The sequence below is a fragment of the Magnolia sinica genome, chromosome 12 (assembly GCF_029962835.1).
Source record: "Magnolia sinica isolate HGM2019 chromosome 12, MsV1, whole genome shotgun sequence".
In the NCBI taxonomy this organism is placed as follows: domain Eukaryota; kingdom Viridiplantae; phylum Streptophyta; class Magnoliopsida; order Magnoliales; family Magnoliaceae; genus Magnolia; species Magnolia sinica.
This window is the reverse complement of record NC_080584.1, coordinates 66587361-66605341: the sequence shown is the minus strand read 5'-3', so window position 1 is coordinate 66605341 and position 17981 is coordinate 66587361. Positions and strand designations below refer to the sequence as shown.

The window sequence follows — 17981 nt, the reverse complement described above, 5'->3', positions numbered from 1 at the left end:
GAGGACACCTCAACCTCTCTAAGTGAATTAGAAGCTCACCACCTCTCGCTTCCCTCAATGCTTTTGCCATGCCCATCCACTCATCAGGTGGTCAACATGTGTCTGATGAATGCGAAAAATAAGCTGTTGGTGATTGTCTCAATGCACAAAAGTCTTTCAGGATGATTATAAATATTTCTCAGACTTCACTCACCACTTCCATATAGCGATCTGGGGACATGCACTGATGACCCTATCATGGATGGGTCCACAGAACATTTACCACATTACTTAGACAATTCCAGCCGTTAAAAAGTAATTACTTAACATTTCCCCTTAAATTTTTATCTTCTGGTAGATGGTGCCACAATATTAAACTGCTTAGTGGCCGCATTCGCCATCTTGGGGCACCCATCACAAACGTCAAGTTAATTGCTTAACATTTCCCCTTAAGTAATCTTTTCACCAAAACAAAATGATATTAATGCATAATATATTGTTTATCTTCTGAATTCAAAACTAACCAAATTACATACTTGCTAATTCACAATCCTCTCCATGTTTATAATATATTTTATTCCTAACGTGCTTCTAATTCAGAAATAGTCACATCATTTACTGAACATGGTACCGGCTTTCCACTTGATTCATCCCACTCCCTTGCACACAGATTTGGTTCAGTTTCAAGAATGCCCGACCTGATACTACTCTCGGCGACAAAATATGCAGGCTGCATTGGAGCTGGGAGGGTCATAGAGTTGCTGCTGAACGAAAGAAGAACCATTGACATGGTCGGCCTTTTTGTTGCATCTTCTTGAACACATAGTAATCCCATGTGGATGCATCTCAACACCTCACCTACTGGATGGACTTCTCCCAATGTTTGGTCCACCAACCGCATTGTAGATCCTTCGTTCCAGAGTTTCCATGCCTTGCACAAATTCCATCAATTTATAAACTTTTGAGAGGAAGTGTTTAACTAGGGGTGTTTGGTTGCACCAAGTATTATGATATGTCATGATTAATCAGTCTAAATTGTGCAAACTATAATGAAATTCCATGATATTTGGTGCAACCAAGCGCACTCTAATTAAACTACTCATAGAAATTGGAATTATTGCATAATATGGACAGTTTTCATTTTGCTCAAGTGAGGCTCCTGGCTTGGTGATCTAAATCACTGATTCTGTCAGACACACCAAGTACGGTGCATATCGACAGCTTTAAGCGATACTCCACATTCAACCTAGGCAATGCAGAATTTGGAAGTCTAGAATATTCCAATTTAAGAGGCTGGATCCACTGGGATTATTAGCTTGGATATCATATCAATGGACCCACTTGTGCAAATTAAAATACTGAGGATGCTAGAGATAACATCGGCAGGAGGATCGTATAGTTCATCTCCATTGATAACATACTTACATGGCTAACGAGATTTGTACCACGGTCATGGAAGGCAGAGTTTTTTCGACCCGATACTATCTCTAAGACCAGAACACCAAAGCTAAATACGTCTGATCTAGTTGAGAACTTCCCATGCTTGGCATACTCTGGTGCCATGTATCCACTGCAAGCCATCAACAACCAAACAGTGTTTATTTAGAACAACAAGACCAAGCAGCGTTTATTTACAGTGTCAAGACTTATGGATGAGAAAATTAATTAAACCGTGGCAAATCCCATAGTGCATGTGGCATATAAACAAAGTTGTATGCCACACTGCGGATGGAACATTGCCCATTTCCCATTGATTGAATTGGCATCGATGACCACATTCTTTCTCATATTTGGACTGATGGCCATCAACTGAAACGCTAGGATTGTAATCTTTTTGTGTCATGTCCAACTATGCCCCATATATTATATATGTGTTCGCAAAAGCAAATTAGTGTTTATTCCTGTCCACTAATGCTAGCAAGATATAAGATATTGTTCAGGTATATCCATTGCTATTATTTAGCTCAGGGTGACAATCATCATTTCCCATTCCATTGGAATTTGGTTTTTTTTTTCCTTCGCTACTCATGTTTCAATCTGAGATAGAAACAAGAAATGAACTGAAGTACTAGTACCAACTTACTAGGTCCCGGCAATTCGATTTGTATTTCCTTGAGTTTGATCCACACCAAAAAGCTTCGCTAAACCAAAATCTGAAATTTTAGGGTTCATGTCTCCATCCAGCAAAATATTGCTAGCTTTCAAATCCCGATGAATAATCCTAAGTCTAGAATCCTCATGAAGATAAAGAAGGCCCCTAGCAATTCCACTGATGATTTTGTACCTTCTGTCCCAGTTCAATATTAACCGTTTGACTGGATCTGCCACATCAAAATAGAACTTATATCAATATGGATTATGATGTAATAATTATGTTAGAAATAATTATGTTTGAAATAGTTACCGCAAAATAAAAATACATTCCATAAGCAAAAATGAAAGAAGTGAAAGGAGTGCATCGAGGATAAGAATGACTATATAAGAATATGAAGGATTGTTTATCAAGAGAATTATATAAGAATGATTAGCTAAATAGGATTGGAATAGCTAAGAAAATCCTAGACAGAAATAATGATGTCCATGGAGTGCCTCAAAAATGTTAGTGGGAAGTTAGGCTATGATTCTATCACTTTTTTTATAGGGAGCATGCTACAATCACAATGGAATATATATGAACAACAATCCTGAACTTCCAAACTGTGGGTGCTAATTGTAGGTGGAACAATGCCCTAAATTCACACTGATTAGATGATCTTAACCATCTAATCATTGTCCCTTGATGAATCTGCACTTCTACCAATTTTGGTTCAATCCGTAGATGACCATGAATTGGGAGGTTATAACAATAAGTGTAATTTTTGTGTATGCCCCATCTACAATGGGGATTATGCCTTTGGTAAAGCAGATTAGCATTCATGTCTCTGGCATTTTCAACGAGGGCCAGATGGTTCGTTTTAAATTTTCATTTTTACTTGCAAAACATAGCTAACTATAACAATTTTTTTCTCTAAAATCAAGAAATTGGTGGGGCCCGGCAACACGTCAAAATCATGATTATATGGAAATCAAGATTTCCAACAATTTATTCTCCAAACCAAATGGATGTAGTAGAGGGGCCAAACCAAAGAGGAAGTTGTTAAGGCTGGTGTTAGGAACGTATTCATAGACAAGTATCCTCTCTTCTTCTTCCACACAGCAACCCAACAACTTTACAAGGTTTCTATGCTGAAGCTTTGCAACCAATACAAGCTCGTTCTTCAGCTCTTCGACTCCTTGCCTTGATTTTCTTGCGAGCCTTTTCACAGCTACTTCTTGTCCATTCAATAGCATTCCCTGAAGAAAAATCAAAGGCCATTTGGTAAGCACGGCCACCATGAACGTGCAATAGCCTAAAGAAACAAAACCTCCATTCATTATATGGGCCAAGGCCATATGCGTGGACTGAATATAGACCATGAGTACGTTTTCGTTTTTTCCTTTTATAACCAACTAACAGGTGTGGGTCACCTGGTGAATGGACGATCCTGATTTTTGGGCCAGGTAACATCCGCAATATCACTGTGTGATAGATTCGTACAAGATACAAAATGCCAGAACAATTTACCATGCCAAAAGAAAATTGAAAAACCATCTAGTGGGCCGTTAATAACCTTATATACAGAACCAAATCCACCTTGTCCAAGCTTATTTGCATCAGAGAAGTTGTCTGTTGCAGCTCGGAGAGTAAGCAAATCAAATAACAGTGATTCTGACCTTCTAATGTCCTCTCCATCTCCAATATCTAAAGAAGAAAAAAGATTGAGAAACAAGGTTAGGACATCTTTTCAGTGTGCGCAAAAGTTAACACAAATGCAGCTGTTGTGGAACGATCAGGACCACTCATCTGCACGGCACTACCATGGATGGGACATGATGCAAAAGATGTGAAAACAGAAGATCCCAACCATTCGTTCACCCAATTGGATTTGCACTGTCAACAGTAGTGCCCAAGAGAAAGATGGCCTAACATGGGTCCCAACAGCGCACATCGTGTAAAATGGACTTGATCTAATTAAGAATCATGTTACCATCTGTTGCTCTCACTGCCTTCTTCTTCATCAATAAACAAAAGCAAATGATGGAGATGAGTAACAATGCCAATGCACTAACGATGGTGATCACTACAATAGACGTTGTTTCCATCTTCTTTTTATTTCCTGCATAGACAAACAGACAATTTCATTTAATATTGATGATCAAGTGCTATTATAATTCTTGGCCCCAGTGATTTTATAGCACACATGGCTTTAGTATCACAAGTGAGGCCCACTGTTCCCTAGATTACGTGATCCTTTTTTCTTTATCTTTTTATCTTTTTTTCCTTTTATTCTGGAAGGTCATCTTGGTAGAATTTCTAGCCTAGTTGAAAAGGAACCGTTGTTGAGATGCTTTCAAGATTTATTCAGCCTGGGAGATTCTTGGTGCGTGTACTACTCAAAATGGGCCCATAACATCAATGGTTTAGATCACTGAGATAGCCCTCACATATACAATCTCTTGAATAGAGCACTGTCCGATTTACCTCTAAGATCAAAATACAATTCCTGCCGTGCTTCTTCCCGACTAAACTAATGTACAGTGAGAGTTCGCTCAGCCTACTGGCATTTGGGTTAGTTTCTATCCACCGGCTTAGGGAAGAACACATGCCAATATGGCAAACTTGTACTAGATCCAGGAACGCGTCGGGTCTGGTCCTGCCGGACCCACTGATGAATGGAAGGAAGTTCGCAGGAAAAATCGAAACCCTGATTGTAGATTGTTCATCGGCAACCTTCCCTTCTCGGCTTCCACGGACGATATTAAAGCAAGGTTTGGCCAGTTCGGAGCCCTTGCTGATGTAATCATTCCCTCATTCCCGACATCAGGCAGAAGCAAGGGTTTTGCATTCGTAACTTTCAAGCTTAGGGAGGAAGCTAAGGCAGCAATGAAGCTTCTAAACGGGCGATTCTTGGGTCGGCGCCGGATGACGATCAGCATAGCTAACCAGCGGCCCTCAAACGGAGACAGGTACGGCAATGGAGGAAACAAAATCCCCCAGCGGAAAGCTCAGGTACGTACCCACCTTAACAAAATCCCAAACCCACTCATTCCTATCAGAGATCTGACAAGGCAAAACAAAGAAACCTCCATCAGGATTAGTAGTTCAAGTACCATGTCTCGGTCCTACGTTGAAGCCACAACACTACCCTCCCCCCCGTCGTCCACCTCCCACAAAATCATCATCCTCAAATGGATCTCGGATAAGGGTAGAGCAGAGTTTGCATGTACTCTGGTTGGGGAAATCTCAGATAATGCTATCAATGCCCAATCCCTGACTGAGGGCTTCCAATCATCCAAATTTCGTTCCAAGCATGTGGAGATCTTCCAGATCTCTGAGTCAGCTTATGCATTCAAATTCCAAACCAGGGAAGCCGTTCTGGCTTTCTCTCGCGACAAAATCACTTGGAGAAGGATAGGGTTATCCAATGTTAGAGCTTGGGGCCCAGCAATGAAGATTCCAGGCACAGGTACGTGGATTCGTATACAAGGCATTCCATTGCACGCCTGGAGTGAACAAACCATTGGCCAAATTTTAGAGTAGGTTGAGGAAGTGCTGGAGTTGGCCCCTCGGTCTCTGTCAGGCCCTTAAAAAAAAAAACACTGGCCGAAAGTCAACACTGATGAATCCTCGTGAGACAACCCGGGATAGAGTGGCAGAGGTGGAGTTTGTCGGGATCACTGTGGCCGTTTTCTTTTTGCCTTTCATAGATACTATGGTTCCTCCACCAATAATATTGCAGAAGCTCAAACCATGCTAGATGGAATCCGTATTTGTTCTCATCTGGGCGTCATGAATATTATTGTAGAAATTGATTCTAAAATCATTGCGGATGCAATGGTGGACCAAGACTCACCCTCCCTCTGGAATCTTTGGTACTACTTGGGTACAATCAAGGCCACGATTCAAAGCCTCAACTTGGTTTTTTCTCATACCTTTAGAGAAGGAAATTCAGTAGCAGGTGCCTTAGTAAAGCTGGCAAGCGACGGTCACCCTGACAGGATCTTCTCTCACAATTCCCAACTCCAAAGGTCAACTAGGGGAGCCCTCCTCTTGGATAAGGTAGGGATAGGAACTCTCAGACGTCGGGGATCGAGATCCTAGTGTCCCTTTAGCATTAGTTTTCCCCTGTATAATTCTGTTTGTCCATATGCTACCACATGATAGGTGAGGCTGCAATTCTTTTTATGTTGAGCCCACCCGAAAGTTTGTAATTCTTATTTGATCAATGGAACTCATGGCATTTGCCATTATCTTCAAAAAATAATAATAATAATAATAAAATTCATAGTGGAGGGTAGATCATTTGAGATAATGATCCAATTTGAAGATTACAGGGTGGCGAAGAATATTCTAGCTGGGAGGTGACGCGTGGTGGGACGCACGTAGAACCCAGAACAAAAGGCACTAAACAATGGGTCATCAGGACCTTTGCAAATCAGCGAATGGGAGATAATCCAGTGAGAAATTCCATCCCTGCCTGGCAGGAGAACGTTGTTGTGACGAGTCTCGTATGCCCAGAGACCGCTCGAGCAAATGCCCCACTCTTGATTCAACAGTGTCACCCAATCCACCAAGGGCAGACCGAGCCCCAGCCCTTAGCCTGCGAGCCTGAGCAGGCTTTGGCTTTGGTTGAACCTGCCTGCAATCATTCTACCACCTAGCCTTCTGATGCAGGGTATTCTGATGGTCCTCTCATCCCTCTCATGGTCTACTCTATACCTAATTCCATTCAGGAATGCTATCCACATAGAGCAGGCTTACACCAAGTGCCTGGTCCTCCTATAGCCATCAACAGCCCTCATCAGAACATCAACTTGACTGAGCCCCCATCGGCTAGCCCGATCAACAACCAGACCTTCAGTAGCCCTGCTCGGAAAAATATCTAACCACATGTGCTTCACCCAACTGAACACTCTAAAGACCCCCTCAACTCTTCTCTAACAACCTGCTTCCTACCAGGCTTGATTCAGCCCTTTACCACCCCAAACCTCTCTGCATTGCATGTGTATCATCCTCGCATCCCACCTAATGCGAACGTCATGGAGAAATGGGAAGGTTGGCTATCAGGGGTACAGCAATTGTTCAGGGAAGGCTCCCTGCCTCAAAAAGTCAAAACTTCCGCCCAAAGCCTGGTAGGGATAGGAACGTTTAACTCCGAAGAACACCTGATGCTGCGAACCAGGGAGAATAGAGCTGAGGTCAACAATGTCAACAATGACAGAAGAGAGGAGATGGAGATGGAACTAAATAGCTCAAACTGAGAAGTTAGGGATACGGATCCTAAACAGGGTGTGGTAGGTCTCAGTACCCACAACTCTGTTGGCGCTAATAGTCTTCTTGCCGCAGACCTGATCGTCCACAATGTGGCTGCCCATGATGACAACGGCATTTCACTATGGGTGGACATAGATATTGGGGAAACCTCCAATGACTCCGAATCTACTGACTCTGGCAGAAAGGATGGCAACGACATCGCAATTCCAGCAGTGCTAAGGAAAAAGAAATTCAGGACTGCAACATTGATATTCAAAAGAATGAGTCAGAGATTGAGAAGTATCCGTAAAACGGCCAAGGTGAAAGGATGGGTGTCTGATGTTTAGCATCCTTTCTTTGAATGTGAGAGGGGTAGGTAATGCTTAAACTACCCGCCATTTGAGACAGCTAATCAAGAAGCATAGAGTAGCGATTCTCCTACTCCATGAACTGATGATCAAAGCGTCCAGAAGAGATTCTGTGGCAACCAAGTTGGGGTTTCAATTGCAGCTGATGGAGGACGCTTCAGAGGGCAGAATTTGGGTCCTAGCTAAAGACGGAATTAACATCCAAACTGTTAGTGCTTCCAGGCAGTGTGTTTCAATCATGACTTCCAATGGTAGCAACCCTCGAATTATGATTTCAGCTATCTACGCCAGTTGTGATAAGGACAGAAGAAAGGAGCTGTGGGACGAACTGAGAAGGACCTCTAGTTAGGTCAATGGCCCATGGTTGGTTAATGGGGATTTCAATTCCACAATTTCTAATGAGGAAAGGCTAGGAGGTGTACCTTCATTTTCTGCTTCAATGAGCGATTGCTCTTAGGCTATTAGTGACTCGGGTCTGCTAGATGTAAGTTTTGCTGGGTCTACTTACACATGGTGCAACAACAGATCTAGTACGAGCCGCAGATGGGCTAAACTCGATCGTATGCTTGTCAACGCTAGCTGGTTGACCTCTCTCCCATCGTTCAAGGTTAACCACCTTACGAGGTCCTGTTCGGACCATTCCCCAGTCCTTCTGAGTTTCATTGATGACACGGCTGACTTCCCTCGCCTTTCCGATTTCAGCGGATGTGGACAACCCATAACGACTTTCTGAGGGTAGTCAAGGAAGCCTGGGAGATTAATGTACATGTTCAAGGTCCTCATCCAAATGAAAAATCGGAAAATGACCCTCAAGGAATGGAACAAGACCACGTTTAGGGACGTGGAAAGCAATGTGCATAAGGCAGAGGACAAGGTTGTAAGAGCCGAAACCGGCTATCTCTCCTCTAACTCGAACGAAGATGCAGAGAGAATGAGCATAGCCCAAGCGAATCTAAAGTTGGCGCTTCTTCAGCAGGAGTTATTTTGGAAGCAGAAATCTAGGATCAAATGGCTTCAAGAAGGGGACAAAAACACGAAGTTTTTCCATGATTCGGTCTTACATAAGCGTTGCAGAATGGCCATTGAAAGATTCAAGACTTCTTTTAGGGAGATTCTTGAAAATTGGAATGAAATCGACAGGGAGGCAGAAAGCTTTTTCAAGGAGCTTTTTTCGTCTCAACAACGGGTAGGGAATGATGATATTCTCTCATGTATTGCGATGATTGTTATAGCCCAGATGAATGCTGACCTAGCCAGGCCCGTATCGCTTGAAGAAGATAAAGCTGCGGCTCTTTCCATCCCAATTGATAGCGCCCCTGGGCCAGACGGCTTTGGTGGAGCTTTTTTTTCCTCTTGCTGGGATCTGATTGGTAATGATATCTATGATGCTGTTAAAGATTTTTTTTGCAGGAGGGCCTCTTCATAGATCTTTCTAGTGCACGCATATCTGCCTCATTCCTAAGAAGATCAACCCCGAGACTATGGCTGACTTCCACCCTATCAGTCTTTGTAATGGCATTATGAAGATCTTCTCTAAGATCTTAGCGTCAAGGTTGGCTCCTTTTTTGCCATCTATAATATCCGAAGAGCAAGGGGCATTTGTGAAGGGTAGATTCATCACGGAAAACATCCCGATAGCGAGGGAAATGTCCCACGAGCTGGATCGCAAAGTGTTTGGAGGGAACATGATCCTGAAGCTAGATATGGAGAAGGCTTACGATTGGGTGGAATGGTCCTTCCTCGCCCAAGTGCTCCAGAGATTTAGATTTGAGAATGAATGGATTCATAAAGTGCAACATTGCTGGATGGGTAGCTAGTTCTCAATTCTCATCAATGGGAGGCTGTGTGGTTTCTTTCCCTCATCCAGGGGCTTAAGACAAGGGGACCCCCTGTCTCCCACTCTACTTATTTTGGCAACAGAAGTCCTAAGCCGGGGAATTCGAAACCTTTTTTTCTTAGGATATTGTCAGCCTTTTAAGATCCCCCAAAAGTGCCCCTTGGTTACTCATTTACTTTTCGCTGATGATGCAATTTTATTCCTGAATGGCAGGATAGCTATGATCCGCGCCGTCCTTAAGTTCATAGGAGATTACGAAAATGCATCCAAGCAAAAGGTGAATGTGAATAAAACTTCCTTCATTGTCCCCAAGAAAGCTCCGCAAGCCAAGATTCGAAAAATCATGAATGTGACGGGTTTCACGCAGGCCACTCTTCCATGTACATATCTGGGCATCCCTCTAATCAAAGGTAAAATTAGGGCTTCTCTTATGATGTCGCTAGCCCAGAAGATCCTTGCCAGAATTGAGGGATGGAAAGCTAGGATCCTCAACCCGGCAACCAGGGTGGTGCTCATCAAACATGTATTATCTAGTATCCCAATACATATTATGTCCGCAGCTAACATCCCCAAAGTAGTCTGCAAGTTGCTGGAAAAGGGGCTGGCCAATTTCTTTTGGGGGTATACGGATGGGAAAAAGAAGAAGCATTGGTTGAGATGGTCGAAGATTTGTCTCCCTCTTTCTGAAGGAGGGCTAGGTATAAGAAGCATGGAGGATGTATCGCAAGCTTTCCGTATCAAAATGGGTAGAAATCTTCTTAAATGGAGGTCTCTATGGGTGAGACTCATGTCGGCGAAGTATATCAATAAACTTATTCAATCCAGAGGCATGTATTCTCCTACTAACTCTACCGTCTGGAAGGATATGTCCAAGCATTTACCTTTTAAAATCTCTCATTCCAAGTGGCTCATAGGTGAAAGAGAGGTCAAATTTTGGACTCAAAACTGGATTGGGGAAGGTTTTATAGCAGGAACTGCAATACACCTTATCCCACTTCATCTCCGGGACGCCTCTGTGAAGGAATTCTTCTCCCCTTCTAATAGGTTCAGTCTGATGGACATCCAAGGCATCCTTCCACCTCCCATCCTTCAGTCCATGACAGACAACCTTGTTTTGCTGTCCAATAGGGACGATCTCCTGGCTTGGGATTGTTGAGGGTCAAATATTGCATATCAGACCCAGTTGCTGCATAGTTTTACAAGCATGATACCGTTTAATGGCCTGATTTAATTGTGTTTGTGATGCAGAGTGTATTTACGAGCATGGACTGAAAAAGGGTGGTAAATGCATGGATTTGACGCTCCAGGAGCACCAAGGCAAGGAACGGACTCTAGAAGACCAAGAGCGATGGAATTATACACCAGGGGTCCGCGAAAATCGAGGAATTGAAGCTCGAGTGGCCTGAAAAGTGTCCAGAATGCAAGATCATAGGGTTCTCACCATCTGATCAGTTCAAAACTTCATACGTGGCTTGAGGACCATAAATAAACCGTACACGTAAAATTTCAGCTCTTGGATCGCTGTGGAAGGGGCCCAACGGACAGATCAGCCCACAATTTACTGATCTGGGACCCACCTGATCTCTAGATACTCCTCATCTTCGGTCTCAACGCCTTAAATCATGAGAAGAACAGGATGAAAGGTGTGGATTTCTCATAATCATCATACAGTGTACATGGTACACTTTTTGCACTAAGACTGCATGGCAACACGTCTTCTTCTCCAACTCAAACACGGATAGCGTACTCACGCCATCCGCCGGTTCCATGCAGTGGGGCCCAGTTTGCATCCAATTCACAAATCTGGACCGTCCATTGAATCCAGAGGGAGGGCGTGACCCTCACCTAGGTGGAATTTTTCGGAAAAGTAACGTGGATCGGATTTTAACAGTCTAAAAGCAAGACGGACGGTAGGGAGAAAAATCTATGAACCACACCAACGGACGGCAAAAACCATACCTTCCTGACCGAAATTCCAAGGGGAATCTGGTGGATGGAGTGGATTTCCCAAAAGTTATCTTGAGTGGGCCCCACCAGTACATCAGCGTAAGCATATTTATGCAGGCCCTGTTCCGCGCATGACCGTGAAAACCGGAGCTTGTGGGGCATCCTGTGATCTCTATCACTGCCGGATTGCTGATCCAAACCGGCCAAAATCCTTATAAGTGGGTCTTTAGCCCAACCAAGAGGAAAAACGGGAGTTTAGGACGTTCCTCCATCTCAAAAATTCATTCAAACGCAAACTGTTTTGCGTTCTTACGCAGGCTGGCTACGTAAAGAGTTCCACCGCCTCTGGCTACGCAGAAGGGATGATTCAACACCTCTCCTGGTGTCTATAAAGGGGGAAGGAAAAAAACGGAAAGAGGGGGAGCGTTTGGAGGAGATCAGCGTGGGAAAAGAAGAAAAAAAAAAGGAGAAGAAAGGAAGAAACGGGAAGCACGGGAGCAGACTTCGGAAAAAGCAGGGTGTGCTCGGTCTTGGGTTTGGGCAGCGTGAGGAGGAAAGGAAGGAAAAAATAAAAGAAGAAAAGAAGGAGGAGTGCACGATTGAAGGTGCTGGGTTCTGGCTGCTGGCATGTGTGCTGGAGCAGAGGCTTGAACGGGAGGATTTGAGACGGTGGAGGCAAAGGCAGAGGTTTCTTTTTCTTCTTGTTTTCTTTTCTTCGTGTTTATATTTTAATTTATTTATTTTTCCAGCCCATCCATGTCCGGCTGAACCTCTTAGCTAGGGCCTAGAGGTGAAGCTTGTAACCTGATGGGAGAGATGTTGCTTGTGCCTTTTGATTAGATTGAAGAGATTTTTGATTTAATTTTATGGGAATATTTTTAGTTTTTAATGGCATGTTGTGACTGAAATTACAATGGGCTTGCAATAGCTTTGAGTATTCCTCTTCTCTTATTTTGATTATAATGTCAGGAAGCCCTGATGTTCGCCATCGTCTCCTGGGCATGGTTGGATGTCGGTACCCTTCCTAACCTTCATAATCATCTGATTGGTTGGTGATTAGTTTAATTCTGTTATTTGCTGTCTCCTGGGCATGGTTTGATGATGGAATCTATTCTGATTCAAATACATTTCATCCCTTTAAAGTTATATTAGAGGAAATTCAATTTAATTTCCATAATTCCTGATGCAGGCAAGAGATCTCCCTGATCCCTACAAGTGGATCCTCTGAATCCCTAGTTTCCCTTTTCTGAATTCCTTAAGTTTTAGATAATTATTTCATAATTATTCCTTAAAATTCTATTTGGTTAGATCACATCTTAGTCTAGTTCTAGTTCTACTTGGTTTCAGATAACGTACAGGTATCAGTCCCTGTGAATTCGACCTCGGTCTTACCGAGTATATTACTACATCACAGCCCTATACTTGGGGAGTGAACAAGTTTTTGGCGCCGTTGCCGGGGACTGACGGTTACGTTTTCTGGGATTAATTAGTTTTAGAATTAGGTTAGGATTAAGATTTACTTTAGGATAAAAGTTTTTATTTTATTTTATTTTATTTTATTCTATGTTTAGAACTTAACCTGTTTCCTGTTTTGTAGGATCCTGACATAAACTTCTAAATTGGTAATTCTTTCCTAAATTCTCTACTTTTTCTGTTTTTAGAATTAAGGTTTAAATCTTAGAAATTTCCTAATTCTAGTATCCTCTCATCTGTAGGAAATAGTTTAGTCTTAGAAACTAGGTTATTTCTTAATTAATTTTCTACTTTTATTTTTAGTAACTTTCTAATTTTAAAATCTAATTTGTTTCCTAAATTATTTTTAGAATTTTTGTTTAGAAACTAACCTTCCTATTTTGTAGGCCTTTAAAATAGAAATTTCTAATTCGGTAAGCTCCTTCCCTACATTCTATTTTTCAGTTTTTTTTAATTTACTTTCTAAATTAGATCTTCCGTAATTTACTTTAGAAATTTCCACTTTCTTTTAAGAATACCTTCTTTTAGAAATTAATTTACTGTTATTTTTCTTTTAAAGGATCATTCTTCTCTTTTTAGAATCTAACTTATTTTTGTTTTATTTTGCAGGTTTTTAACTTAGGACTCCAATTTGGTAATTTCTTTCCAACTCTCTCTTTCTTTCTAAATTTTCTTTCCCTTTTTTAGGATTAGGTTTTTAATTGAGGGCTGCGAGTGTTTTCATGCCCAAGTGGGCACGTGACGACACTCGACGTCTCTTGACTGAAGGAGGATTGGTTGAGGGGTTGACTATCCATCGCAGGACTAGACACCGCTCGAAATCCCCTGAGTTAACTGAAGTTATGGCTGAAGACCAACCTCCTCTACTTCCACCCAGGGTGGAGGATACCCAAGATGAAAATGAGGTGCAACAAGCACCCCCGCCTCGTACTTTACGAGATTATCTGCAACCGGCGGGAGTGAGTATGCCCTCATGCATGATTTTTCCTGAAAACACAGGACAAATGGACATCAAGCCAGGAGTTATCCAACTCCTTCCCAAATTCTATGGACTTGAATCAGAAAGTCCATATTTACATTTGAAAGAGTTCGATGAGATTATAGCTACATTATGTTTTCCTAATGTATCTGAGGATACAATTAGGCTGAAACTCTTTCCTTTTTCCTTAAAAGAGAAAGCTAAGACGTGGTTACATTCACTGCGTCCTAGATCCATTGGCACGTGGAACGACATGCAGAGGGAATTCATAAAAAAATTCTTCCCACATCATAAAATGATTACCCTCAGAAAAGCGATCATGAACTTTGCCCAAAAGGAAGATGAAACATTCTTCCAATGTTGGAAAAGGTTCAAAGATTTGGTCAGTTCATGCCCACAACACGGATTTGAAACGTAGCGCATTACAAATTTTTTCTATGATGGATTGACATCTTTCATGCGCCAAATGGTCGAGACAATGTGTAATGGAGAGTTCATCAACAAAGATGTTGACGAGGTATGGGATTACCTCGATAGTCTCGCTGAAAAAACACAATCATGGGACTATTACCCAATGGCGAACACTATGTCGAGGCCGACTCAATTAAAGGAGAAAGGTGGATTATATCTCTTGAAAGAAGAGGATGATCTCAAGTGTAAAGTGACTACGCTCATAAGGAAAGTTGAGGCCATGGAAGGAAAGAAGGATAAGGGCAATGAAGTTGTTTGCGGCATCTGTGATTGCAACATTCACACAACTGAAAACTGTCCTACAATACCCGCCTTTCGAGGAGTGTTGAATGAACAAGCCAATGCCGTAAATAATTATCAAAGACCTTTTACTGGACCTAACTCCAACACATACAATCTTGGCTGGAAAAATCATCCAAACTTTAGTTGGAGGAATGGACAAACGGCGACTCCTCCAGGTTTCTTCAATCAAAATCCAAATCAAGTGAAACCTCAAGAGGAACCGGTTCAAAATCCCATACAAGAGCTGGCTCAAGCAATGCGGGGAATTACAGATTTTATGCAAAAGATAGACTCTCGTATGACGGTTGTACAAAAGGGGATGCTTCCTGCACAACCTCTCCCCAATCCTAAACTGCAGTACGAGAATAATGATCCCAGCTCTTCAAATCAAATGGGGCATGCTAAATCCATCACCACTCTTAGGAGTGGGAAGATCATTGATAAAACTCTTCCGGTTAGGCCCGAAAAGCCTCAAGAACCAGAAGAGGACAACAATAATGGATCCAATGATGCCCCACAAAAAGTAGAACCGGAACTTCTAGAGAAGCCAGTTGCTCCATTCTCCCAAAGGTTGGTTTCACCAAAACCTCTCTCTAACTCTCAGGATATACTAGAGGTGTTGAAACAAGTGAAAGTCAACATTCCTCTACTTGATGTCGTTAAACAGATACCTTCATATACCAAATTCCTGAAAGACTTATGCACGACTAAAAGACAAAAAATTATTCAAAAGAAAATCTTCTTGACTGAGAAAGTGAGCGCCATCCTGAAGCAAGACGTGCCACAGAAATTCAAGGATCCCGGTAGCCCAACCATATCATGTGTAATCGGGAACCATCGAATTGATCACGTACTTCTTGACTTAGGAGCGAGCGTCAATCTGATTCCCTATTCGGTATACAAACAGTTAGGTTTGGGTAAATTAAAACCCACCCTAACCACACTACAACTTGCTGATCGCTCTGTTCATGTACCAAGAGGGATAATTGAGGATGTGTTAGTCCAGGTCGATAGATTTTACTACCCTGTAGATTTTATCATCCTGGACACCGAACCCATCAATAACATGAGCACTCAGATTCCCGTCATTCTTGGTCGCCCATTCCTTGCCACGTCAAATGCAATTATCAATTGCAGGAATGGTATCATGACTATGTCTTTTGGAAATTTGACATTGGAGTCAAACATTTTTTTCAATAACGGCAGCAACGCAGAGGATGATGACGATTTCCACGACATTAACATGATTGACTCTTTCGTGGAAGATACGACACCTCTGACCTTATCCTCCGACCATTTGGAGACGTGCCTAGCCCACTCCCATGATTTTGATGATGACATGCTTAGGGAGACGTGCGCCTTGCTTGATACTGCACCGGTACTTGAAGTTAACCGGTGGAGGCCACAATTTGAAGAATTGCCATGAACCGATGTAGTGCCTCTACCGTCTAACCTCAAGCCGCCGAAGCTTGACCTAAAACCTTTGCCCTCTGATTTGAAATATGCCTATTTAGGTCAAGATGAGACATACCCGGTGGTGATCTCTGCCCACCTGGAGAAAGAACAGGAGAGTATGCTTATATCTACTCTCATTGAGCATAAAGGAGCCCTGGGATGGACGATAGCGGACCTCAAAGGAATCGATCCCTCGATTTGTACTCACCGCATATATCTTGAGGATAATGCAAAAACCGCTCGGCAACCACAACGTAGACTAAATCCAAACATGAAGGAAGTGGTTAAGGCTAAGGTTCTTAAACTATTGGACGTGGGTATCATATACCCTATATCTGATAGTCAATGGGTGAGTCCAACTCAAGTGGTTCCTAAGAAGTCCGGAATCACCATCGTAGCCAATGCTAATAATGAACTCGTGCCAACTAGAGTCACTACTGGTTGGAGAATGTGCATTGACTACAGGAAGTTGAATACCGTCACGAGGAAAGACCACTTTCCTTTACCATTCATTGATCAGATCCTTGAAAGGTTAGCTGGTCATTCCTATTATAGTTTTCTTGACGGGTATTCAGGCTACAACCAGATAGAGATAGCCCCTGAAGACCAGGAAAAGACCACATTTACATGTCCCTACGGCACCTTTGCTTACCGAAGGATGCCATTCGGACTATGTAATGCCCCTGCCACCTTTCAGCGATGTATGCTTAGTATCTTTTCTGATATGGTGGGGCAATACCTAGAGGTCTTCATGGACGACTTCTCTGTTTACGGTCCATCTTTCAGCAAGTGCTTGAAAAGTCTTAAATGTGTGCTGAAAAGATGTGAAGAAAAGAACTTGGTACTTAATTGGGAGAAGTGCCAGTTCATGGTTTAGAAGGGAATAGTCCTTGGGCATATCATCTCGTCCAAGGGAATCGAAGTAGATAAAGCAAAAATCGATCTTATCTCTAACCTACCCCCACCCAAGAACATCAGAGACGTGCGATCCTTCTTAGGACACGTAGGATTTTACAGGCGATTCATAAAGGACTTTAGTCTTCTCTCTCGTCCTTTATGTAATCTTCTTCAAAAGGATGCTCCGTACGAGTGGACTGAGCAGTGCCAGGAAGCTTTCACCAAGCTTAAGGGCACGTTAACCACTGCACCTATCATGCAGCCACCCGACTGGAGCCTTCCTTTTGAGCTTATGTGCGACGCCTCTGATTATGCTCTTGGAGCGGTCCTAGGCCAGAGAAAAGATAAGCGGCCCTACGTCATTCATTACGCAAGTAGAACTTTAAATTCTGCCCAGGTGAACTACTCGACTACGGAAAAGGAACTCTTAGCTGTAGTGTTCGCCTTAGACAAATTTAGGTCCTACTTGATCGGATCCAAGATCATTATCTACACAGATCATGCGGCACTTAAGTATCTTCTTTCTAAGAATGATTCTAAGCCCCGTTTGATACGATGGATCCTTCTACTCCAAGAATTTGATTTGGAAATTAAAGATAAAAAGGGAGTAGAGAACGTAGTGGCTGATCACTTTTTCGCCTTAATACCTCTGATTCCCTTGAGGTGACCCATATCAATAACATGTTTCCTGATGAACAACTGTTCAGAGTCTCCCATTCACCTTGGTTTACTGATATTGCTAATTATCTTGCTACAGGTGCCATACCGACACAGTGGACTGCGCAAGATAAGAAGAAATTCTTCACCGAGGTGCGCAACTTTTTCTGGGATGATCCTTATTTATTTAAATATTGCCCAGACCAAATTCTAAGGAGATGTGTACCAGACAATGAGCATCAGAGCGTCATCTCCTTCTGTCACTCAAAGGCCTGTGGTGGTCACTTTTCTGCTAAAAAGACC

The 17981-nt window shown here is 42.5% G+C and overlaps 1 protein-coding gene and 1 non-coding gene across 3 annotated transcripts in view; both read right to left on the bottom strand.

Annotated features, from left to right (window-relative positions):
• Positions 1-483: 483 nt before the first annotated feature.
• Positions 484-17981, bottom strand: part of LOC131221555 (cysteine-rich receptor-like protein kinase 34) — a 42605-nt gene continuing 25107 nt past the window's right edge. The window contains exons 2-7 of one of the 2 annotated variants that reach the window (XM_058216840.1): positions 4047-4175; positions 3630-3760; positions 3102-3312; positions 2063-2300; positions 1405-1549; positions 484-910 (exon numbers count right to left, since the gene is read on the bottom strand). In XM_058216840.1, coding sequence (XP_058072823.1) covers positions 560-910; positions 1405-1549; positions 2063-2300; positions 3102-3312; positions 3630-3760; positions 4047-4161 — 1191 coding nt within the window. In that variant the 5' untranslated portion in view covers positions 4162-4175 and the 3' untranslated portion in view covers positions 484-559. Of the gene's footprint in view, positions 911-991; positions 1550-2062; positions 2301-3101; positions 3313-3629; positions 3761-4046; positions 4176-17981 lie in introns of those variants that run through there. The other variant, XM_058216839.1, reaches the window with a different exon arrangement.
• On the bottom strand, positions 14218-14324 carry LOC131222022 (small nucleolar RNA R71). The gene has a single exon (XR_009159732.1). It is a non-coding gene; the product is annotated as a small nucleolar RNA R71 (small nucleolar RNA).